Source organism: Balaenoptera borealis, assembly GCF_965194805.1.
Source record: "Balaenoptera borealis genome assembly, chromosome: 2".
NCBI lineage: Eukaryota > Metazoa > Chordata > Mammalia > Artiodactyla > Balaenopteridae > Balaenoptera > Balaenoptera borealis.
The window spans coordinates 52856570-52882971 of record NC_138867.1 but is presented as its reverse complement, the minus strand read 5'-3'; the positions used below and the strand labels follow the sequence as shown (position 1 = coordinate 52882971).

The 26402-nt window shown below is 40.9% G+C and overlaps 1 protein-coding gene, 1 long non-coding RNA gene and 1 pseudogene across 5 annotated transcripts in view; 1 reads left to right on the top strand and 2 right to left on the bottom strand.

Moving 5' to 3' along the window:
• RGS7BP (regulator of G protein signaling 7 binding protein) overlaps window positions 1-16564 on the bottom strand; it is a 140050-nt gene extending 123486 nt beyond the window's left edge. For 2 of the 3 annotated variants that reach the window (XM_082383192.1, XM_082383194.1), the window contains exon 1: window positions 367-16564. In XM_082383192.1, the coding sequence (XP_082239318.1) occupies window positions 367-531 (165 nt within the window). In that variant the 5' untranslated portion in view covers window positions 532-16564. Of the gene's footprint in view, window positions 1-76 lie in introns of all 3 variants that reach the window. The other variant, XM_082383193.1, reaches the window with a different exon arrangement.
• LOC309624754 overlaps window positions 1-26402 on the top strand; it is a 134047-nt gene that overhangs the window by 23762 nt on the left and 83883 nt on the right. The window lies entirely within an intron of this gene.
• On the bottom strand, window positions 13452-16557 carry LOC309624745 (beta-citrylglutamate synthase B pseudogene; annotated as a pseudogene). The gene has a single exon. The product of its transcript is annotated as a beta-citrylglutamate synthase B pseudogene (transcript).

Below are 26402 nucleotides of genomic sequence, written 5' to 3'. Positions count from 1 at the left end.
GTTTGCTACTGTGTCCCCACAAAGCAGCACTCTTACCTACTCAACCCCTCCCTCCCTGGTGAGCCAGCCAGTTTACCGTGTCTTTCGTATCTGCCATTCTCCGAGGGGGTAGAGGCACGACCTACAGCCGCTGACCCCAAGACCCTTTCCGCGGCACTTCTTGGCGGGGCCATTACGACCCGGGTGTCACCGCGAATCTGGGGGACTGCAGATTTAAAAATAGTGCATGTGCACGTGACCGGCATGGAGGAGCTGAGGGTGGCGGAGTTCCTGGCACTCAGGCGAAAGATTAACGTACACGATTACCCCACCTCTCCAAAAAAAAAAAAAAAAAAAAAAAAAAAAGGAGGCGCATTTTCCACCTACCATCTTGCAATCGTCCAGGGCTCGTTGGGTCTTGTGGGCGCTCTCGGAGCCGCTGCCCCTGCGCTCCCAATCCCGGCTCTGCAGCGGGGGCTTGCTGATCTGGAAGATTGAGGAGCGGGTGGACCGGCTGGGGCGCTTTTTGCGCCCATTCGGTGCAGAACTCATGCATACACATCCACCAAGCCGAAGCCGCTGGTGCAGTGCGCCCCGGCGCGGGCGGCCAGGTAGTTGCCCTGCGCGCCGCCGCCAAGCAGCCGGAGCCGGGACCCGAGGCGCGGCGCTCACAGGCTTGGGACTGGCTGCGCGGGTGGGTAACCTTCAGCTTGAAGGAGAGCCGGGGAAGCGCTGGCTGTGCCGTGCAGCATCGCTTCCACTAGCAGCGAGGAAGGGGCTCGGTCAAGTTCTGCTCAGCAGCACTGCGGGCCCTGTCCCGGGAGCTGGACGCTGGCGCGGGCTCGCACTGCCTTCCCCTCGGCATGGATCGCGAGGCTGGGCGAGAAGGAACACGCCGCCCGGCGGTTCCTAGTTTCCATTCAGATGGGTGAGCAGCTTTCAAAGCCTGCGCTGCCAGGTGGAGGGGAGGGCGGGCAGGGGGAGATTGTCGCTCTAGCTTCGGGTGTCTTCCCGCAGCGGCGCTCCGTTCGTCTATCTCCTCCCTCCCCCGTCACCAGGCCTGGAAAGGCTGGCAGTCCCCGAAGCAGGCAATTGGCTCTAATCCGTTGTCTTGATTCCTGGTCTCCACGGGGCTCATCTGTTTGAGGATCCCTAATGAATCCGTGGCGGGACCGGCAGACGCAGGGAATCGGTCCGGCTGACGTTGTTCGCGGCCCCGCACATTGATAGGACAGGAATACTAATGTGATCCGTCCATACAACCCCCTTCCCCCTCCAGGGTTTATGCACTTATCCAATCAAATCCCCGGGAACATCAATTGCAATATTACTTCATCTGCTCTATTATTAGAAACGAAAAGTGTCATCAGAGTGGAGCACATTGCCACATGCTGGGACATAAACACGGATTTCAGATCAACCAGTGTGGCCTTGAGGCCCTCACCTTCCAACACATTCCCGGGCCACAGATTAGTAAAGCCCAACGAGGAGGGAGTAAGTTTCTTGCCTCAGAAGGAAGATCTCTTGATAACAGTTTTTAAAAATAGCTTTGTTTCCGGGAGTTTTGTTGTTGTGGTGGTGTTTTTGTTTTTGTCTATGTTCACCATGTGCCGGGAGAGAAACCTGCAGCAGTGGGGGCAGAATGCAAGAGGCCTTCAGTCAAACTGGTCCTCAACCCATCTCATCCCACCTTAATGAGTCAAGCTCCTGGTCTTCCATTCCAGAGTCTCAGGACCCAGCTCTGAGAGTTTCCCAATAGAGATTTGAACAAGTAAGAGCCAACAGGCCTCCTTGGGCACTCAAGATGACTCAACTCTCCTTTACGGGACATCGGTGACCCAGAGGCCAATGGAGGTGGCCCAGGATAGTGGGGAAGATGACTGCATGAAAGGGGGCCTTGGGGGGTGAGTTCCTTGGCCATTTAAGTTCACCCTTACCACTGACATCCTAAGATTCTTCTGGAAGGAAGAGAGGTAGCATGGGCATTCAACTCCAATGCTCTGAGAATGCTTGTTCCCATGAATGGTTTGTTTGGAGGGGACCGATAAAGAAGTCTGCCACAGGGGAACTACTTATGTGTTGCAGAGCCTAATGAAGAACAAAAAGGAGGTTCTGGTCAATCTCTTAAGGGGTTATAGAGAGTACACAGAGAGGGAGAGCCAGAAATAGCCAGAAAGGCTAACCCCCTAAGGAGACATTTCTAGAATTTTTTTACAAAGCAGGTGAACATAATGGGGTAGTATAATAAGAAAGATATTTGGTCTTTGTCCTCAGTTCCTGGCACAGAGCTCCTAAAACCCTTGTAATTTCCCTAGTGATAAGGGTGATAGGAACCCCATGTCACCAGAGAGACCAAGCCTTGATTAGGCATTTGGAACTTTCAGCCCACCCCCCACAACTTCCCCAGAAGGGAGAGAGGCTGGAGAATGATTTAATCATGAATAGCCGATAGTCTGACCAATCATGCCTACATACTGAAACCTCCATAAAAACCCCTAAACAATGGGGTTCAGGGAGCTTCTGGGTTGGTGAAGACATGGGGTTGCTGGGAGGCTGGCATACTCAGAGAGGGGGCATGGCATCTCTCCCTCCCCCCTCCCATACCCTACGCATCTCTTTCTGAGTCGCATTCTTTATAATAAGCTGGTAAGTAAAGTGCTTTCCCAAGTGCTGTGAGCCATGCTACCAAATTATCGAATCTGAGAGGCATTTGTGGGAACCACCCAATTTGTAGCCAAGTTGGACAGAAGTATAGAGGTAATCTGGGGACTTTATTCTTGTGACTGGTCTCTGCAGTGAGGGCAGATTTGTGGGTCTGAGCCCTTAAACATGTGGGGCCTGATGCTAGCTCCAGGTATTGAATTGTAGGACACCCAATTGGTGTTGGAGAGTTGGAGAAGTAGTGTTGAAAAAGATACCATGTATTTGGTTGGGGAGGAAAAAACCCTAACCAGGGGCTATCTGAATGGATATTCAGCTGCATTGGCATAGTGCTTCACAAAAGATTGAGTCAGTTTTCCCTAAGGATGAGTGGGGGAGAGAAGCATCAGCTCCCACCCCAGACCTTGGTGTGCTATTATCCTCCAGGTGTTTAGATGGTAGGGAGACCAGGGTGAAGGGCTCTTCTGTTGGCTGAGTCTCCCCAAATGTAGGAAGATTAAGAGGTTAACTCTTAGCTAACTCTGACTGTTCCTTTTTCCCTCAGTCTCAAATTTCTCTCTACCTCATGTGTGTAGGGAGGAGAGGTTGAAGAACACATCAGGTGGTTTGGTGAAATTTTCTGGGATTTGGTGAGTGGTTGGGATGCTGAGGGAAGGTATAGGGAGGCGAAGGAAGGATGGATAATACTCATTTGTAAATTAGGTCCTGTGATATAGACCCTTGTGTTACCACTAACTACCTCTCTCCCCACTACCAAACTTAAAGAAAAGTTTGTTCTAACCCAAGGTTCGTGGTGCTTTAGAGAATTAAAGGAAAAGGGACTTAATTTTACATGTGTGTGGACCTAGGATAGAGAAAACAGGACACTGGAGGTGAGTCTTCTGGAAATCTTTTGCCACCACTCTGCTGTTTCATCCCCTGTCCCTGCAGGGAAATACTGCCACCAGATTTGAGCGTCTCCAAGCTCCTTAGTAGTGGGTTTCTACTTCAGCTACAGCCATCTGGTTTCTACTCCCCGCTTCTTCTGCCTAGAGACCATTTCAACAAATTAAAAGAAAAAAAGGCAACACAATTGCACTGCCCTGTTTCTATGCCATATTTCTTGCAGTAGGTGGGGGCGGGGAGGGAATAAATGGGTCAGACTCAAGGGCACATCTGAAGGACCACAGATTTGGAAACCTGCTGGGGGATTACACAGAAATTGTCATTTGTAGGTGCCCCTTGGTCTTCCCTGATACACAGCCCAAGCCATTTTCCTGAGAGGGAAGAAAAATAGCATCAATCCCAGAGCTGTCTCTCTGAGGGACAAATGCTGTAATCAAAATAGCAGCAGGCAGACTTAGTTCCCTCACCTTCCCCCTCATTCAAAACAGCATGAATTTACATTCCTGGGGCTGACTGCCAAATAGAAGGGTAAAGTGCATTTGGAAATCCCAATAACAAGGGTACATTTTCTGGTTATCTAGACCCAATTTTGGCACAATTCTGATAATGGGTCCTCTATAGGTATACAGCTTTGACTCAACTCACATCCTAGATTCACTCCAACATAAGATCCACCTTACATTTCATGTTCTCTCTATGGTAATTTTAGAGAAGTTGTTTTGATTTAGAATTGAGAATTTAAAAAAATGAGTATTAGTTAAGAGTGAATATGAACAACTGGTAAGTTTCTTCAAATTGGTGCTATCGGGAACCACAGTGCGACTCAGAGATGCACATCTCAAACTGGGCTGTGCAAAAATGGAAAAGGACCTTATCTGTGTGGGTCTGTGACAGAGGCGAAGAAAAATACATTAAGATGCTGAATCCTGAGAAGTTGGAAAGATCTGAAAGGAATAATCAAGTTATTTTCTATTAATGTCAAAAGAGATTAAGTTATTGCGAAGAATTTAGTGAATAAACTATTTAGTAAATGGTTTATTTCCACTAAAACCAGAAAGAAGTACAATATATTGGAATATTTATTAATTTCAAAAATATTTTTGAGCATTTTTATTAGGTGCAGTTCCAGGTTTTATTGGTCCTAAAACATATAACTGGGGGCCCTTCTTTAAGAAAAAGAATCCAAAATTAAATACAAAATTAGATATATGATCTTGGGAGGAGCCTATGCAATGAGGTTCCCTGAAGTTAGGTTTTGTTACCTTCATGGTAAATTGCCACATTTGTTGTTTATTTTATGCACAGTGGGCATCTGGTATTTTGCCTCCTCTGATTTTATTCTCCTTTTTCTGATAACAGCACCTTAAATTTCCTTTGAGAAAACCAGTCTTCTTTCCCTTTTTGTCATACGGCTCATGGGTGGGCATATGTATCAGACCTGGCCAATAAGAGTACTATCTTCTAGTAGCCACAATGATTGGTTTATTAGTGGGTACGAAATCTAAACTGAAGTAATGAACTTTGGGCCTTGGGACTTTTTCTAGAACTATTAGGTTGAAACATTTGAAATTGCTATTACTCAACCATTTTAGACCTACATAAATGACAATTTTATATATTTCAACCTAATATTGAGAGTTTCTTTTCCTTGGGTTGCTAGGGGATAAGATGAAAGTCTGCAGTTTCTGGTGGTTGCCTCTGCCACTCATGATCAACAAACTGCCTGAGAGCCAACACAGAGAAAATCAGAATGGAGAGATGGAGAAAGATTGATTTTTTGGGGGAGGGAGGATAATTGACATACAACATTATAGTAGTTTCAGGTGTACAACATACTGATTTGATATTTGTATATATTGCAAAATGATCACCAAAATAATCTACAGATCTTCCTCAACTTACAACAATGGGGTTACTTCCCAATAAACCCATTATAAGTTGAAAATATGTGAAAATGCATTTGATACACTCAAGCTACTGAACATCATAGCTTAGCCGAGCCTACATTAAACATGCTCAAAACACATTAGCCTACAGTTGGGCAAAATCATCTAACACAAAGCCTATTTTATAACAAACTGTTGAATATCTCATATAATTTATCACATACTGTACTGAAAGTAAAATACAGAATGGTTGCATGGGTACAGGATGGTTGTAAGTATATTGTTTGTTTACCCTTGTGGTAGCGTGGCTGACTGGGAGCTACTGGTGCCCAGCATCACAAGAGAGTATCATACTGCATATCTGCTAGCCTGGAAGAAGTCAAAAAAATTGTATGTCAAACCATTGTAAGTCGGGGACCATCTGTAGTTAACATCTGTCAACATACATAGTTACATATTATTTTTTCTTGTGATGAGAAATTTTAAGATTTATTCTCCTAATGACTTTCAAATATGCAATATAGTATTATTAACTTTAGTCACCATGCTGTACATTACATCCCCTTGACTTATTTATTTTATAACTGGAAGTTTGTACCTTTTGACTCCCTTTACCCATTTTGCCCACCCCCCTCAATCCCCCCCACTTCTGGCAACCACTTCTCTGTCTGTATGCTTGGTTTTATCTTTTTTAGATTCCACACATAAGTGAGATTATATGGCATTTGTCTTTTTCTGACTTATTTCACTTAGCATAATGCCGTTGAGGTCCATCCATGTTGTTGCATATGGCAAGATTTCATCCATTTTTATGGCTGAATAATATTCCTTTGTATATATATACCACAATTTCTTTGACCATTCATCTATTGATGAACACACGTTGTTTCCATGTCTCAACTATTGTAAACAATTCTGCAATGTATATAGGGATGCATATATCTTTTCTAGTTAGTGTTTTTGTTTTCTTCAGATAAATACCCAAAAGTGGAATTGCTGGATCATATGGTAGTTCTATTTTTAATTTTTTGAGGATCCTCCATACTGTTTTCCACAGTGGCTGCACCAATTTACATTCCCATCAAGAGTCCACAAATGTTCCATTTTCTCCACATCCTTACCAGCACTTGTAATTTCTTGTCTTTTCCATAGCAGCCATTCTGACAGGGGTGAGGTTATATCCCATTGTGGTTAAATTTGCATTTCCCTGATAATTAGTGATGCTGAGCATCTTTTTGTGTACTATTGGCCATCTGTATGTCTTCATTGGAAAAATGTCTATTCAGGTCTCCTGCCCACTTTTAATTGGATTTAAGAAAATAATTAATTTACTTTTTGCTATTAAGTTGTATGAGTTCTTTATATATTTTGGATGTTAACCTCTTATCAGATATATAATTTACAAATATTTTCTCCCATTCAGTAGGTTTCCTTTTCATTTCGTTGATGGTTTCCATTGCCACGCAGAAGAGTTTTCAGTCTGATGTCATCCCACCTATTTATTTATTTATTTTTGCCTTTGGTTTGGCGTCAAATCTAAAAAATCATTGCCAAGACAGATAACAAGGAACTTGCTGCCTTTGTTTTCTTCTAGGAATTTTATGCTTTCAGATCTTATGTTCAAATCTTTGATCAATATTGAGTTAATTTTTGGGTATGGTGTAAGATAGTGGTCCAGTTTCATTCTTTTGCATGTTGCTGTCCAGTTTTCTCAACAACATTTAATGAAGAGAGACTGTCCGGGTCCCACTGTATATTCTTGGCTGCCTTGTTGTAAATTAATTTACTATATATGTGTGGGTTTATTTCTGGGCTCTCCATTCTGTTCTGTTGATCTATGCATCTGTTTTTATGCCAATACCATACTGTTTTGATTATTATAGCTTTGTAATATAGTTTGAAATCAGGGCTCATGATGCCTCCCGCTTTGTTTCTTTCTCAAGGTTGCTTTGGCTATTCAAGGTCTTTTATGGTTTCATACAAATTTTAGGATTATTTGTTCTATTTCTGTGAAAAATGCCATTGGAATATTGACAGGGATTGCATTGAATCTGTAGATTGCTTTGGGTAGTATGGACACTTCAACGATATAAATTCTTCCAATCCATGAACACAAATTATCTTTCCATTTATTTGTATCTTCTTCAATTTCTTTCATCAATGTTTTATAGTTTTCAGTGTATACGTCTTTCATGTCCTTGGTTAAATTTATTGCTAGGTTTTTTATTTTTATTTTTGTTTTGATGCAATTGTAGAAAGATTGATTCTTAATGATATTATTTGAGCACAGGGATCCAGTTTTGCCTTAAACCAAAGTATTCCTACAATTTAAGTTAGGTGAACCAAATCCCTTTTAAATTAACTCAGTTTGATTTGAGTTACTACCATTTGCAACCAAAAGAGTCCTCATTAATATTATACATAAAGAATAATTGCACACAAGTATAAAATACATCAGACCAATTTGTCATTTAGTACTTAGTCAGTGTTCACTATGAGTAAGGCACTGTAGCAAAGAGCAGAGAGAATGCAATAAAATTAAAGATATGATTCCTTCTATGGTACTTACACTGGGAGGTGAACACACACACACACACGTGAAATCACGAAGAACAATAAAATATATATTAATGTTATTTTCTGATGTTTATAAATACTTTAAGAATTTAGAGATGGGATCAACCTCTCTGTAGGCTGAAGCTATTAGAAAAGACTACATGATAGAGATGCAGCCTGAAGTAGGAATATGTAGAATCTGGATAGATGAAGGAGTAGGGAGAGCTCTTCAGGGGTTGGCTAATAACAAAGGCACAAGAGTGGAGTGGAGTGCACAAAGAGCCTGACCTGAATTGGAGAGAAGGAAGAGAGGCTAGTGTGAAAGTGCTGTGGGTAAGGTCACAGAAGTAGGATAAATGACTCAGTTCCTTTGGTTTAGGGAAAGAAGGAGGACGGTAGGTGAGAAGCAGAGAAAACTTAAGTTTCCTTCGGATGACAATAATGTACATGATTTGAGGCCACAATGGGAAGCAGATATACCAAAGGACTAACCTGATGTCTACCACTGACTTCTTATACTTTTAAAGGACTGGACTTGGGGGTTGAACTCCAGTGTTCTGAGGAATTGATGATGCAGATTATGGGCAGAGTGGGAGTTAGTGTTATCTAAACATAAAATGGTTCACATTACTTAGATCTTTTAGAGCAAAACAGAGGAGTTTGATCCTGATACTGGGTTGGGTAAGACCTTGGGCAAAAGAGGACCACTGCCATTTCGTGATTATGTGAATTAAAATGAGGCAAGTGATGCTTTAAGAAAATTAATCTGGCAGTGATAGGTAGGATGCATTGGAATGAAGAGGTAGTGAAGCCATTTATTAGGCTATTATCATAATCCAAGTGGACAAGGAGCCTGAGTGTGCCAGTAAGAATCAGGGAGAAATTGCAGACTATTTTAAGGTAACAGCATTACCTCAAGAAAGGACTGACTAGAAGATAATAGAAACTATCCAATGTAAAAAGCAACAGCTATTTCAATATCCCATGGAAATAGCAAAACCCATTGGCAATTATCTCTGAAATTTGCATCTAACTTTGACTCTATAGAGCTGTTCCTGTCTTGTATGTACACAGGACATGTACCCATTGGCCAAACTCCAGCCTGCTTTGTCCATGGATTCTACTCTGACCTCTTTCCCATTGACTAGACCTCTTTCCAGCCAACCATGGCTCTGGCCTATATCTTATCTGCACCTTCCCAAAGCTAAACACTAATCAGCTACTGCTTTGTTGGCCCTATTTCCTTTTGCTGGCCCCACCAACCTTGCCTGCAGTGGCCACTCCTTCCAACACAACTTGGTTCTTTTGAGGACACTTCTGGGCCAGCCAAGTATGCTGAAACACGCACTGGGGAAACACTGCAGTGGACAGGCTATGTCTGCAGAACCAGTTCCTTAACTGTCCTCTGACACAGCTCATTTCTGGCCAGTCTATTTGCTACTTTGCTTCATTCTCTGGTTCCTCTTTGCTCTCTCATTCTCTCTCTTTCATTCTCTCTCTCCCTCTCTCCCTGTCTCTCTAATAATCACACAACTGACATAAGCGTGACTTTTCCTTGTTCTAAAAAAATACATATTCAGATAAGGATAAAGTCCTCTTTGTTCACCATCCCAGCCTCAGTCCTCTCCTGCCTCCCCAGAAATAATCCTTCTAATCATTTTGCTGTGCAGATCTTCTGTTACACAACTGTATACTTACATGTCCCTGAAAAAACATGTAGTATTTCATTGTTGTCTATATATGTGTATGTTTTTATAAAAATTATATATTATATGTATCATTCTACAACATGCCTTTCTTTTTTCTATTTTACTGTGTCTTTGCAGAGGCTTCTGTATTAGTGCACATCTACTTCAATCTTGTACTTCTGTGTAGTATTCTGAATAACAGATACATCACAGTTTACTAAACCATTCTCTAGTTGGGACATTTAGATTATTTCTAATATTTTAATATTATCAGTAATGCTGCAGTAAAATTCTTAAGCATGCCCTCTTCTTCATATGCCTTCATATGTGGGTCTATATTTCATTAGTGTACATGAAGAAGTGAAATTGCTGGGTCATAGAGTATACGCATTTACATTTGTAAGAGATACTCTGAAATTTCTTTCCAAAGTGGCTATATCAAATTACATGCATGCTGGCTAGTTTTGAGAGTACCTGTTTCCCCACATACTGGTCAGTTTGTTATCATTAAACTTTTCAACTTGTGCCAGTTTGACTTTCCATCTTGATGCTATATTCTTACCTCTCAGCCTTCCAGTTTCTCGTCTCAGGATTTCACTGATTTAGTCCTTCTTAGCAAAGAATCTCTGTAGACTGATACTCTATAGCCTGGTAATGATCCCCTCCACACACTCGCGGTACTACCCTCCCACCCATCATGGTCCCAGGACACCTGCTCACATAAGTAGTCTTGAGTGGGTGCAGCCCATCTCTGAAAGAGTGGGCTTCCAAATTGCTTACTCTTAGGACAGACAGGCAGGGCAGGGGTGAGAGAAAGGAGAAAAAGATGAATTCACACTTCCTAGTCTAAGAAATTGGAAAATGGAGCTTTCCTTGATAGAATTGAGCAGTTGAAGATACTAGGGTTGGAGATGAAAATTTAGAAGTTAGAAGCAAAAGGGGGTCAGGGAAGCCTTGAGAATGGACGTGTTTCTAGGAAGGAGTAAGTGTAAAAAGAGAAAAAGTCAAAGGGGTGATTAAGTCCCGAGACATGTCAGCAGATAAGAGGTGGGATACAGGAAAGAGTCAGCAGAGGGATGGAGAAGAGATGGCCAGGAAAACAGAGGAAGAAACCACTGGATGCGGTGTCACAGAGCAAAGGGCAGAGTCACTTTCAGGGAGTGAGCTGCCTGTTGTCCCAGAGATATCAAGTAAGAAAGGGACCTAGAAAAATACCTTTTGGCAAGAAGAGGTCATTGTGTAAATCTAATGAATGGAAGGAGCAAAACGCAAATTGTAAGTGAGCAATGAGAGTAAGAAGTGGAAGAAGCAGGTGGGGACCATAAGCATAAGGGGAGGGACAGAAATAGGACAGTTGTTACAGAATGGCAGGTTCTGATAAGTGTACGTTTACCTTTTTTAACATCTTTATTGGAGTATAATTGCTTTACAATGGTGTGTTAGTTTCTGCTTTATAACAAAGTGAATCAGCTATACATATACATATATCCCCATATCTCCTCCCTCTTGTGTCTCCCTCCTTTCTAGGTGGTCACAAAGCACCAAGCTGATCTCTCTGTGCTATGCGGCTGCTTCCCACTAGCTATCTATTTTATATTTGGCAGTATATATAAGCCCATGCCACTCTTTCACTTGGTCCCAGCTTACCCTTCCCCCTCCCCGTGTCCTCAAGTCGATTCTCTACATCTGCGTCTTTACTCTTGTCCTGCCCCTAGGTTCTTCAGAACCTTTTTTTTTTTTTTTAAGATTCCATATATATATGTTAGTATATGGTATTTGTTTTTCTTTTTCTGACTTACTTCACTCCACTCTGTATGACAGACTCTAGGTCCATCCACCTCACTGCAAATAACTCAATTTCGTTTCTTTTTATGGTTGAGTAATATTCCATTGTATATATGTGTCATGTCTTCTTTATCCATTCATCTGTCAATGGACACTTAGGTTGCTTCCATGTCCTGGCTATTGTAAATAGAGCTGCAATGCACATTGTGGTACATGACTCTTTTTGAATTATGGTTTTCTCAGGGTATATGCCCAGTAGTGGGATTGCTGGATCGTATGGTAGTTCTATTTTTACTTTTTAAAGGAACCTCCGTACTGTTCTCCATAGTGGCTGTATCAAGTTACATTCCTACCAACAGTGCAAGAGGGTGCCCTTTCCTCCACACCTTCTCCAGCATTTATTGTTTGTAGATTTTTGATGATGGCCATTCTGACCAGTGTGACGTGATACCTCATTGTAGTTTTGATTTGCATTTCTCTAATGATTAGTGATGTTGAGCATCCTTTCATGTCTTTGTTGGCAATCTGTATATCTTCTTTGGAGAAATGTCTGTTTAGGTCTTCTGCCCATTTTTGGATTGGGTTGTTTGTTTTTTTGATATTGAGCTGCATGAGCTGCTTGTAAATTTTGGAGATTAATCGCTTGTCCGTTGCTTCATTTGCAAATATTTTTCCCCATTCTGAGGGTTGTCTTTTTGTCTTGTTTATGGTTTCCTTTGCTGTGCAAAAGATTTTAAGTTTCATTAGGTCCCATTTGTTTATTTCTGTTTTTATTTCCATTTCTCTAGGAGCTGGGTCAAAAAGGATCTTGCTGTGATTTACGTCATAGAGTGTTCTTCCTATGTTTTCCTCTAAGAGTTTTATAGTGTCTAACTTTACATTTAGGCCTTTAATCCATTTTGAGTTTATTTTTGTGTATGGTGTTAGGAAGTGTTCTAATTTCATTCTTTTACGTGTAGCTGTCCAGTTTTCCCAGCACCACTTATTGAAGAGACTGTCTTTTCTCCAGTGTATATTCTTGCCTCCTTTATCAAAAATAAGGTGACCATACGTGTGTGGGTTTGTCTCTGGGCTTTCTATCGTGTTCCATTGATCTATATTTCTGTTTTTGTGCCAGTACCATATTATCTGGATTATTGCAGTTTTGTAGTATAGTCTGAAGTCCGGGAGCCTGATTCCTCTAGCTCCGTTTTTCTTTCTGAAGATTGCTTTGGCTATTCAGGGTCTTTTTTGTTTCCATACAAATTGTGAAATTTTTTGTTCTAGTTCTGTGAAAAATGCCATTGGTAGTTTGATAGGGATTGCATTGAATCTGTAGATTGCTTTGAGTAGTATAGTCATTTTCACAATGTTGATTCTTCCAATCTAAGAACATGGTATATCTCTCCATCTGTTTGTATCATCTTTAATTTCTTTCATCAGTGTCTTGTAGATTTCTGCATACAGATCTTTTTTCTCCTTAGGTAGGTTTATTCCTAGGTATTTTATTCTTTTTGTTGTAATGGTAAATGGGAGTGTTTTCTTAATTTTTCTTTCAGATTTTTCATCATATAGTCTATAGGAATGCAAGAGATTTCTGTGCATTAATTTTGTACCCTGCTGCTTTACCAAATTCATTGATTAGCTCTAGTAGTTTTCTGGTAGCATCTTTAGGATTCTCTACGTATAGTATCATGTCATCTGCAAACAGTGACAGCTTTACTTCTTCTTTTCCAATTTGGATTCCTTTTGTTTCTTTTTCTTCTCTGATTGCTGTGGCTAAAACTTCCAAAACTATGGTGAATAATAGTGGTGAGAGTGGACAACCTTGTCTTGTTCCTGGTCTTAGAGGAAATGGTTTGAGTTCTTCACCATTGAGAATGATGTTGGCTGTGGGTTTGTCATATATGGCCTTTATTATGTTGAGGTAAGTTCCCTCTATGCCTGCTTTCTGGAGGGTTTTTATCATAAATGGGTGTTGAATTTTGTCGAAAATTCAGCTTTTTCTGCATCTATTGAGACGATCATATGCTTTTTCTCCTTCAGTTTGTTAATATGGTTTATCACATTGATTGATTTGCATATACTGAAGAATCCTTGCATTCCTGGGATAAACTGCACTTGGTCATGGTGTATGATCCTCTTTTTTTAATTTCTATTTGTTAACAATCAACCTTTCACTCCATTTTAATATTATTTAATTCTATGGAAAAAACAAGTTTTATTACATTCCTTTTTTTAAACAGGGGGAAAACTGTACAAATAAGCATGATTAAACCTCTGTTAGAGCTGGTTAATACTGATCTTATTGCCTCGAAGTCTCTCTAGTAGTGTCCAGTAAATTATGTTTAAGGTCCATCTGAAGGAAAAAAGCACTGGAGAGGCAAGAAAGGACTCGGGTAAAACGTTTCAGAGGATTGTAGGGAGATGGAACTTGCTGCTTAAAAAAATTACGTTGAGCTCTGGAGCATCTCCATTTCTTAACACACCTTCCAAACCATTTATTGGGATAGTTTTACCCATGTTTAAAGGCTCATATTATATGCAGTTTGTGGGCTTTTATAAATTCAGAAATAAAGTAATATAAAGAGTAGAATATTGAAGCCTTCAGAGTAGGGCTGTAAGAGACTCAATACTGCTAAATAAGTCCCCAAACAGAAATGTTCAGTCCACCCCACCCCAAAACCTATGTGTAAAAGGAGAAAATGCACAGCAAGAAGCAGAGGAAAAGCATGTATCCTGGAATAAATCATACACTGAACAGTCTAGAACCAAAGAAAAAAGCAAACAACATACATATACACAAAAGCCTAAGAAGCAGCTATTCTCCTCATGTCTTTAGGTGAGTATATCTACCCAGTAGATTACAGTTATGAAAACGACTCAGTTGTTTTTTTTTAATAGTAAAAAACTGTTTCCCATCATGCTCTATTTTCTAGAATCTTTCCTTTTTGATTGGTTGATGTAAACAAAATGCAAAGCACATAAACATGCAAGCATGCACGCGCGTGCACACACACACACATGCACACACACACCCTCCTAAAATGTGAAAAATGCTGATATATAACGCTGGTATTAGAAATCACTTCAATTTTATACTTAGGAACTTAGAGACCCTTGATTTGCCCCCCCAAAATATTTTTCCTTGTCCTTATTCTTTAAATGCCCAACCACCAAAAGAAAAAAGGAAAAAAATAAAAGGCTTTAAATGCACATGTTTCAAGTCAGTGTCTTGTTAACAAAAAAGGTAGCATTTTCTTCACTTTGGCCATCGTTAAAGATGCAGGCATGGATCAGGGAATGTTAAGACTAGCATGTATTTTTAAAAAATGCAATATTAACGGAGCATATATCTTTCAAAAAAGGATAAAACACTAACAGATACAAGTCAATACACATATTTTTAACTAGTGCAACTTTATCTACAATGGAGTAGATGTTATTTTGTGTGCCAGACATTGCAATACTGTTCATTTCCCTTTTATCATGCAAACATGCCAACCTTATCATTTAAAAAACCTTTATGGGGTCACATTCACATTGCCCTCCCACCCAAATTAAGGGGGAAAAAGTCAATAAAAAGCTCCTCAAGATTGCATAACTATGAACATAAAGCTCCTAGATAATAGTGTATAGGCTGAATTTTCAGGTTTGTATAAAAAAATTATAATTTAGGTAGATGTCTTCCTCATGGATTACAACACAATGTGAAGTTACACTACTCTGAAATTTGTACCAACTGTACAAAAACAAAAGCAAGAGACCATGAAAAAATTATGTCCTTCATGGCCTGAGAGCCTACACAGTTTTGAGTAACTTAAAAGGGTAACTATGAGAGCTTGACATTTTTCCCTATCTCACCTCTTCTGCTTCTCTATCTGTAGTATTTGTAAATCAAAGTCAGTAACAGGTTAGTAGCAAAGGTCTCATCTATCTCCCCCTTCTTCCCTCCTAACTAATCCTACTCAATTTTCTCTCATCTTCCTGAGCATTTTCCATGAACAGCATTGCAAGTTGGTTTAAAAAAAAAATAGAAAAAGAAAACAGAAAGAAAAAAGGAAAGAAGAAAAAGAAAGCTTTACAAGGGTTTTGTTGGTTAATTATTTACTGGCGGAATCACTCCACCAGGAATTTGATTTCATTGGCTAGCAGTTGGTTCATGTTGAATAGGCCCCCTGGGAGCTTGGTGAGCAGCTCTCGCTCTGTGGTTTCAGGGTCGCTGTCAACAGAGCTGGAACGTACGCTCATGTTGTCGACAGCAGTGTTGGCTGGGGGACCCAGCTCCAGCTCACTAGTCTCACTGGCTGTGGACACCACAGAGAGCAGGGACATACGCTGGGTGAGCCGGCCAGAGGGCAGAAGGGAGGCGGCATAGTCAGCTATGATACCAGCTACATCTAGGTTATAAGCTTTATCAAAGGCTATGAAACCTACATTTGCATTGGCCTCGCAGACACAGAAGGAGCCGTCGTCTTTCATCAACAGGTCAATGCCACACACAACCATTCCCAGGATATTAGACACCTGGATAACTAGCTGTTTCCCTTGTTTACTCAATGAGCACATCATCCCGACACCACCTAGTGAGCAGTTGCTTTGCATCCTCCCATCTGTTGAACAGTGTTGCCAACCACACGGCCTCCCATGACAATGACACATACATCCCTTCCATGAGACTCTTTAACATATTTCTGAAACAGGGATGGAGCTTCATGGTGAATAAGATGGCTTAGGTCAGCCAAATGGTGCTTATCACGAACCAAGAAAACTGCTTTTCCTCTATGACACCGTGTATTCTTCACTACCATTGGGAACTCCAGTACTTCTGCTTCATCAATCATTTTAGCAAAATTTTCATGAGCACCATAAGAGAATGTATCTGGCAGAGGAACACCATGACCTGCCAACTCTTGAAACGTCCAGAACTTATTAACACAGTTCAGGATGTCTTGAGGTTAGTTCATCAACCTGCATCCCATCTTCTCTAGATGGCACAAAACAGTGATGTCACTATCACTTTGCACCCAAGGGGTTGGTATTCTCACTACCATGACCGGAGGGTAGGCAGTAGTTAGTTCTCCATTGATACGAAGACCCAGGTTTCCTTGATAGATCGTTAGCACCACCTCATCCATCACCACAGCCCTAAAGTCCAGTTCCTCCTCACAACATTTGGTCTTTAATGCTCATAAGATCTCTTTTTGGGGATAGTCTTCCCTGATTTGACGATCTGTCAAAAACCACAACTTGGTGGCCACAGAGCTACATATCTTGATCTGCCTGTTCTTCCTTTTCTGGGATTACTTCGTCCTGAATATACACTCTTCCTAGGATTGTAGGAGCTCCCACAGAGTCTGAAATCTGTAGTGCAGGCTGACAGGAAGGACAGGTGAGAAGACTAGGGCAGAAACTTCAGTCCTTTGCTGAAGAATCTCCTTGTATGATCCTTTAATGTGCTGTTGGATTCTGTTTGCTAGTATTTTATTGAGGATTTTTGCATCTATGTTCATCAGTGATATTGGCCTGTAGTTTTCTTTCTTTGTGACATCTTTGTCTGGTTTTGGTATCAGGGTGATGGTGGCCTCATAGAATAAGTTTGGGTGTGTTCCTCCCTCTGCTATATTTTGGAAAAGTTTGAGAAGGATAGGTGTTAGCTCTTCTCTAAATGATAGAATTCACCTGTGAAGCCATCTGGTCCTGGGCTTCTGGTTGTTGGAAGATTTCTAATCACAGTCTCAATTTCAGTGCTTGTGATTGGTATGTTTATATTTTCTATTTCTTCCTGGTTCAGTCTCAGAAGGTTGTACTTTTCTAAGAATTTGTGCATTTCTTCCGGGTTGTCCAGTTTATTGGCATAGAGTTGCTTGCAGTAATCTCTCATGATCCTTTGTATTTCTGCAGTGTCAGTTCTTACTTTTCCTTTTTCATTTCTAATTCTATTGATTTGAGTCTTCTCCCTTTTTTTCTTGATGAGTCTGGCTAATGGTTTATGAATTTTGTTTATCTTCTCAAAGAACCAACTTTTACTTTTATTGATCTTTGCTATTGTTTCCTTCATTTCTTTTTCATTTATTTCTGATCTGATCTTTATGATTTCTTTCCTTCTGCTAACTTTAGGGTTTTTTTGTTCTTCTTTCTCTAATTGCTTTAAGTGTAATGTTAGGTTATTTATTTGAGATGTTTCTTGTTTCTTGAGGTAGGATTGTAGTGCTATAAACTTCCCACTTAGAACTTCTTTTGCTGCATCCCATAGGTTTTGGGTCATCGTGTTTTCATTGTCATTTGTTTCTAGGTATTTTTTGATTTCTTCCTTGATTTCTTCAGTGATCTCTTGGTTATTTAGTAGTGTATTGTTTAGCCTCCATATTCTTTACAGATTTTTTTTTAAAATTACAACACTAGATCCATCTTTATTTATTTATTTATTTATTTATGGTTGTGTTGGGTCTTCGTTTCCGTGTGAGGGCTTTCTCTAGTTGTGGCAAGTGGGGGTCACTCTTCATCGTGGTGCACGGGCCTCTCACTATCGTGGCCTCTCTTGTTGTGGAGCACAGGCTCCAGACGCGCAGGCTCAGTAATTGTGGCTCACGGGCCTAGCTGCTCTGCGGCATGTGGGATCTTCCCCGACCAGGGCTCGAACCCGTGTCCCCTGCATTAGCAGGCAGATTCTCAACCACTGCGCCACCAGGGAAGCCCTACAGATTTTTTCCTGTAATTGATATCTAGTCTCATAGCGTTGTGGTCAGAAAAGATACTTGATATGATTTCAATTTTCTTAAATTTACCAAGGCTTGATTTGTGACCCAAGGTATGATCTATCCTGGAGAATGTTCTATGAGCACTTGAGAAGAAAGTGTATTCTGTTGTTTTTGGATGGAATGTCCTATAAATATCAATTAAGTCCATCTTGATTAATGTATCATTTAAAGGTTGTGTTTCCTTATTTATTTTCATTTTGGATGATCTGTCCATTGGTGAAAGTGGGGTGTTAAAGTCCCCTACTATGATTGTGTTACTGTCGATTTCCCCTTTTATGTCTGTTAGCATTTGCCTTAAGTATTGAGGTGCTCCTATGTTGGATGCATACATATTTACAATTGTTATATCTTCTTCTTGGATTGATCCCTTGATCATTATGTAGTGGCCTTCTTTATCTCTTCTAACAGTCTTTATTTTAAAGTCTATTTTGTCTGATGTGAGAATTGCTACTCCACCTTTCTTTTGATTTTCATTTGCATGGAATACTTTTTTCCATCCCCTCACTTTCACTCTGTATGTGTCTGTAGGTCTGAAGTGGGTCTCTTGTAGACTGCATATATACGGGTCTTGTTTTTGTATCCATTTAGTCAGTCTATGTCTTTTGGTTGGAGCATTTACATTTAAGGTAGTTATCAATATGTATGTTCCTATTACCATTTTCTTAATTGTTTTGGGTTTGTTATTGCAGGTCTTTTCCTTCTCTTGTGTTTCCTGCCTAGAGAAGTTCCTTTAGCATTTGTCGTAAAGCTGGTTTAGTGGTGCTGAATTCTCTTAGCTTTTGCTTGTATGTAAAGGTTTTAATATCTCCATCGAAAATGAATGAGATCCTTGCTGGATAAAATAACCTTGGTTGTAGGTTTTTCCCTTTCATCACTTTAAATATGTCCTGCCACTCCCTTCTGGCTTGCAGAGTTTCTGCTGAAAGATCATCTGTTACCCTTATGGGGATTACCTTGTATGTTATTTATTGTTTTTCCCTTGCTGTTTTTAAAATTTTTTCTTTGTATTTAATTTTTGATAGTTTGATTAATATGTGACTTGGCATGTTTCTCCTTGGATTTATCCTGTATGGGACTCTCTGCACTTCCTGGACTTGACTGACTATTTCCTTTCCCATATTAGGGAAGTTTTCAACTATAATCTCTTCAAATATTTTCTCAGTCCCTTTCTTTTTCTCTTCTTCTTCTGGGACCCCTATAATTCGAATGTTGGTGCCTTTAATGTTGTCCCCAAGGTCTCTAAGACTGTCCTCAATTCTTTTAATTCTTTTTTCTTTATTCTGCTCTGCAGTAGTTATTTCCACTATTTTATCTTCCAGGCCACTTATCCGTTCTTCTGCTTCAGTTATTCTGCTATTGATTCCTTCTACAGAATTTTTAATTTCATTTATTGTGTTGTTCATCATTGTTTGTTTGCTCTTTAGTTCTTCTAGGTCCTTGTTAAATGTTCCTTGTATTTTCTCCATTCTATTTCCAAGATTTTGGATCATCTTTACTATCATTATTCTGAATTCTTTTTCAGATAGACTGCTTATTTCCTCTTCATTTGTTTGATCTGGTGTGTTTTTACCTTGCTCCTTCAGCTGCTGTGTGTTTCTCTGTCTTCTCATTTTGCTTCACTTACTGTGTTTGAGGTCTCCTTTTCACAGGCTGCAGTTTTGTAGTTCCCATTGTTTTTGGTGTCTGCCCCCCTGTGACTAAGGTTGGTTCAGTGGGTTGTGTAGGCTTCCTGGCGGAGGGGACTAGTGCCTGTGTTCTGGTGGATGAGGCTGGATCTTGTCTTTCTGGTGGGCAGGACCGTGTCCGGTGGTGTGTTTTGGGGGTGTCTGTGCCCTTATTATGATTTTAGGCAGCCTCTCTGCTAATGAGTGTGGTTGTGTTCCTGTCTTGCTAGTTGTTTGGCATAGGGTGTCCAGCACCAGAGCTTGCTGGTCGTTGAGTGGAGCTGGGTCTTAGCATTGAGATGGACATCTCTGGGAGAGCTTTCACCGTTTGATATTACATGGAGCCAGGAGGTCTCTGGTGGACCAGTGTCCTGAAATCTGCTCTCCCACCTCAGAGGCACAGGCCTGACACCCGGCTGGAGCACCAAGACCCTGTCAGCCACACAGCTCAGAAGAAAAGGGAGAAAAGAAAAAAGAAAGAAAAATAAAATAAAATAAAGTTATTAAAATAAAAAATTTTTTAAATTAAAAAAATTAAAAAATTAAAAAGTAATAAAAAGAAAAGGAAGAAAGAAAGAAGAGAGCAACCAAACCAAAAAACAAATCCACCAATGATAACAAGCGCTAAAAACTATACTAAAAAAAAAACAAACCCAAAAAACCCCCCAAAATCGAAAGATAGAACCCTAGGACAAATGGTAAAAGCAAAGCTATACAAACAAAATCACACAAAGAAGCATACACATACACACTCACAAAAAAAGAAAAAAATATATATTTATCTATATATATATAAAAAAAGGAGGAAGAGAACAACCCAATCAATAAACGAATCTACCAATGATAATAAACTCTAAATACTAAACTAAGATAAACATAAAACCAGAAACAAATTAGATGCAGAAAGCAAACCCCAAGTCTGCAGTTGCTCCCAAAGTCCAATGCCTCAATTTTGGGATGATTCGTTGTCTATTCAGGTATCCCACAGATGCAGGGTACATCAAGTTGATTGTGGAGATTTAATCCACTACTCCTGAGGCTGCTGGGAGAAATTTCTCATTCTTTTCTTTGCTCGCACAGCTCCTGGGGTTCAGCTTTGGATTGGCCCCGCCTCTGCATGTAGGTCACCTGAGGGCGTCTGTTCCCGCTCAGAGAGGATGGGGTTAAAGTAACAGCTGATTCGGGGGCTCTGGCTCACTCAGGCAGGGAGCAGGGAAGGGTATGGATGCGGGGCGAGCCTGCGGCGGCAGAGGCGGGCGTGACGTTGCACCAGCCTGAGGTGCACCGTGCGTTCTCCCGGGGAAGTTGTCCCCGGATCACGGGACCCTGGCAGTGGTGGGTTGCACAGGCTCCCGGGAAGGGTGGTGTGGATAGTGACCTGTGCTTGCACACAGGCTTCTTGGTGGCGGCAGCAGCCGCCTTAGCGTCTCATGCCCGTCTCTGGGGTCCATGCTGATAGCTGCGGCTCATGCCAGTCTCTGGAGCTCCTTTCAGCGGCGCTCTTAATCCCCTCTCCTTGCGCACCAGGAAACAAAGAGGCAAGAAAAAGTCTCTTGCCTCTTCAGCAGCTCCAGACCTTTTCCCGGACTCCCTCCCGGCTAGCTGCGGTGCACTAACTCCTTCAGGCTGTGTTCACACCGCCAACCCCAGTCCTCTCCCTGCGATCCGACCGAAGCCCGAGCCTCAGCTCCCAGACCCCGCACCCCCCACACCCCCCCAGCGGGTGAGCAGACAAGCCTCTGGGGCTGGTGAGTGCTGGTCGGCACCGATTCACTGTGCAGGAGTCTCTCCGCTTTGCCCTCCACACCCCTGTTGCCGCTCTCTCCTCCGTGGCTCCAAAGCTTCCCCTCTGCCACCCGCAGTCTCCGCCTGTGAAGGGCCTTCCTAGTGTGTGGAAACCTTTCCTCCTTCACAGCTCCCTCCCACTGGTGCAGGTCCCGTCCCTATTCTTTTGTCTCTGTTTTTTCTTTTTTCTTTTGCCCTACCCAGGTACGTGGGGGAGTTTCTTGCATTTTGGGAAGTCTGAGGTCTTCTGCCAGCGTTCAGTAGGTGTTCTGTAGTTGTTCCACATGTGGATGTATTTCTGATGTATTTGTGGGGAGGAAGGTGATCTCCACATCTTACTCCTCCGCCATCTTGAAGGTCTCCCCTGTTTACCTTTTAAAGGATGTGTTTGGAAAAAAAAAGGAAGAACCAGTCGATAAGCAAAGATAGAAGTTTTTTTAATAAAAAGACATAATTATAGAAAAAGGCATCAGAGGAGAGAAAAATGTAGTCCACCATGCAAATGAATGGAAACCTACTGACTTGTTTTGCAAATGGGAAGAATCTGGACAATCTTTCCAAGAGTCCTTAATAGGAATTCCAGTGTTGCTGATCTCAGTTTGAAACTGAAAATAAAATCCATGTTTAATGTATCTAGGTCCTTAGAATAGGTTAATAAAATAATCTTTTGAATAAATAAAAGGTTACAAAATAACATTAGCTGGGTTTTTGGATTGAGGCATTTGAACTCTTGAGTTTTCAATCTAATTCCTGAAATTCTGATGCATCAGAGGGTGGTAAGGGACATTCAGAGTCTCCCACTAGGGAGGCCAGCTCAGAACCTGGCTTGTATTTTTTCTCGAAGGTTGGTTCTGGCCGAAGATTCTACAATTTCTTTCAATTACCTGTTCTAGCAACCAATAAACTTTGCAGTCAGGACACTGTTCTTTCTGCATATTCTAAATTTCTGCCTGCAGCAATTTAATTCCATTTCCTTAGTGCATGTAGGAAATACATAGCATTTGGTGCCAGACTTGAAGTAAGATGGATGAGTTAAAATAAAAACCGGCTTTTCAAAATGGTGGTGTAGCTAAGTCTTTTAAACTCGGACAGAAATGGGGAGAGAATTAGGTCAGAAGAGTGTGTCTTAACACCAAGGCATAGATCTAGGGTTTTTCCTCCTTGAGGGAATTGGGGAATAAGAAGGTGCCTCCAGGGGAGTGTGACACAGAAGTTTCAACCTCAGACTAGATAGATTCCAGCCTCTTCTGTCTGGCTTGTTTTGCCCTCTCTCTATTTCTGTGGTAGTTGGAAGGACGTATCTGATGTCTCTGTTCTGATCGTCTGGCAGGAGGAGAGAGTGTCTGACTTCCAGTTTGGCAGCAAATGCATCTGCAGTACCTCTGGCTTGTTCAAACTGCCAGTGCAGAGTCTATCACCAGCTCTACTGATTTGCTGCATGATCATGGGTACAATGAGGCCACTGTTCTCTTTACTGTAACACTTACATCCTTAAAGAGTCATATCAAGTCACCTGTCAGGTTTTTTCTTTACAGGCAAAAATAGTTTAGTTCCTGCATCATTCCCTCAAAGATGTACACAAACATTTTTTAACTTTCAAAATAATTGAAACTAACTTCTATAACAAGGCTCTAACAATAACTTGATTAAAGTAAAAGCCACTTTCTTATTCTTTCATATTATATCTAACTAATACATTGAGGATCTACTACTTTTAAAATTAAATGGCTACTTTAATAATCTATGTTGACTTTGTGATCCAAATGACAGATAGGAAATCATTCTCACCTTATATGACAACATTAGTAAGAGAAAGTATGCAACAATAGACTTTTAGACCAGGCCTAAAAAAAGACATAAAATAGATAAGACAGAAATAAAGGTTGTTAACCAGAAATTTCAAAAGGAAAGGCCTTTGTTTTATTGCTTGACTATTTTTTGTGCATTAAAAGGAGCTAATGAATCCCTCCTTTTTATAAATCACGTCTTTCTTGTTACTCTATAGTTATAATTGCAATAAAAATTACTAAAATGTTCTTAGGTAAATAGACTGAGAAGGACTCCACATCTGGAGAAAATGTCTGAATCTGGCACAGTCAAGGATATAGTGAGGAAGAAGAAACTAATATTGAATGATTGATAGATGATCCTTCATTACAAGACTAAAAGACAACAGAGCATTTCAGTTTTATGCAATAACTCAGAGCATCATCAACAAAACCTTATTGAAGGTCTGGTGTTTTTAGACTCTCAGAGCCATGCAAACATATATCTAAGAGAGCAAGTGCTAAGAGAGCAAGTTTGCTAAAGCAAAGATATATCTAAGAGAGCAAAACTCATGTCTGTCTGTGAGGGATTCTGGGAAGTTGGTAGTATTGGCTGATAGAGAAGAGGAAGAAGAAAGTCCGGACAGGATTGGAAACAGGAGAACTGATCCATTGTGGGGAACTATCTATTACATTGTGTCCAAAGGGATGGGAGAAAGTTGGTGTGATTAATATTAGCACAAGTATTCATGGAGGTTCAACTTAGTGGAGGTGTTTGGGTGGTTCAAAAACATGACTGATGTACTTACTACATACTAGCTGCTGGGGATGCAAAGACAAATAAGGCAAATCCCTGCCAAAGAGAAATTTACAATAGCAGAAGTAGAAATGATAAGTAATATACAGGGTGGCAGAACCATCTGTGAATTAAGTCTGTTGTTTGTGAATCTCCCAGCAAAGAGAGAACATGGGAGCAGGCTGATAAGAATTCAAAAAATTAAGGGGAGTCACAGAAAAGTGGGCTGAAATACAGAGCTGGACCCCATTTTCCAGAAGGAACTGGAGAGCTGAAGAAAAATTTGACGCAGAAGGTCAGTGATATGGATGATGCCAACACTCTTGGGAACAGAGAAAGGCTGTCATTCATTGACCACATTGTTATATACACTCATCCACACCAGTCTGAATGAAATATATTGCCTGCCATATCAGTAAACAAAGGATGTTGCAGCCATCAAGCCATCACATTATAGCTGCCCCTCTGGTGCACCCTGAGGAAACTCAGGATGAGAAATTACAGGATACTGGCCCCAGATAGCTGAGGTGTATATCAAAGGAATGATCTCAGTGAGCCCAGAATCTTGCATCTTCTATAAATAGAAAAATGATAAATTCCTTAACTTGAGATATCTTGTTTTCTTTAATTAACAGTAGTGTTTAGATGTTCCAACTACCTGGTCTTTGTTGCAAAAACTCCTATATATCCTGGCTGCCCCCCACCCCCACCCCCGTGCCTCTTTGGAGCAATCTCTCAGAGTTATCTGAGATGCTGTGTCCTGGGCTTAACTCCTCAGTTTTGTCTGCCAAATAAAACATAACTCTAAACTTTTAGGTTGTGCTTTTTTTTCCAGTTGACACCAGGTATCTGGCCTTTGCCAAAAAGACATATTTTAGAACTGGAGATTTCTGGTGCACTACTTGCCTTAGAGAGGAATGTCTCGGGAGCTGGGAGTAGAGCTGAGCTGGTTTGAGGTACACACAGTGACTAATTTGACTACAGCTGGGGAAGGGGGCTCACATTTTATTACTAAAAGAATAGTGGGACAGGTTGCCCATAGAGGAGAGAGCCAGCACATTGCTGAATTTATAAAGCAAGGTTTTGGGAAGAAATGAAATTAAGGTGGGTCTTGAAGAAAAGGGAAGGCGCTTAGATTGGGAGAATAAACGGGGAAAGCATTCAAGGCAGGGGAATCAGTATGAACAAAACACAAGAGGGGGGTTCGAATGCACATAGTATGTATGGGGAATGATAAGTACATCAGTTTGGCTGGATCAGAGGGTTTGTATAAGCAAATAATAATCAAGTAGAGTGGAAAAGTGAGTTGGATCCAGATTATAATAGCCTTGAAATACAAGTCTAAGTATTTTGGACTGTATCCTAGTAGAGAAAATTGATTTTTTCATTTTGGAGTGGAAGTCTAGCAATATTTTGAGAAAGTTATAATCTGGTATCAGTGTATGGAGTGGATAAGGTAGAGGTTAGAATGAGAAAGATATTGCCATTAAGATACTAGAGCCTGGAATTCAGTAGTAGTGGTGGGAAAGGAAAGAAGGAGTTGTGAAAGGCATTACAAAGGAAGAATTGATAGGAGGTATTAAGAATGCCTCCAGAGTTTTATAGTTAGGAGGCTGAATAATGATGAGACCATTGCCTGCAATATCAAAATCCAGAGAAGCTGGTTTGGTGGGAAAATAATTAGCTTAGATTTAGATGTGTTAAATTGAGGTGATAATAATACAAGTAATTATAAATGCCAGGTCTGAAATTCAGTAAAGAACTTAGGTTCAAGATGTATGTCTGAGAATCCTCCTGGTAGAAGTGAAAGTTTAAGCCCTGAGAATAAATGATTCTCTATGAGAATATGTAGAACAGTGATTCTCCACCCAGGCCATGTATTATAATCGCTGTTGCAGTGGAGCTGTTGTTTCTGCCTGCCCCCTCTTCTGCTAAAAGAAGACCTCTGTTCATTGTAGGAGCTGCCTCTCTTCCTCTCCCTGTGATTCTGGTGGTGGGCAGGGGGAAGGCTACAATTAGGGGGTCCCATCATAAAGGAGGGCCTGCAACCCAGTATGGACAATCAGAGCATCCATCTCCTAGATGTAGTGACTGGTCCAAACGTAGGGACATGACTCAGTATCTTTTTAGTATTTGGCCTGTAGACCGAGGTAATGAGGGCCTGAGTCTTTTCTCTGTAATCACTAACTACGAATGATGGGAACCAAAAGT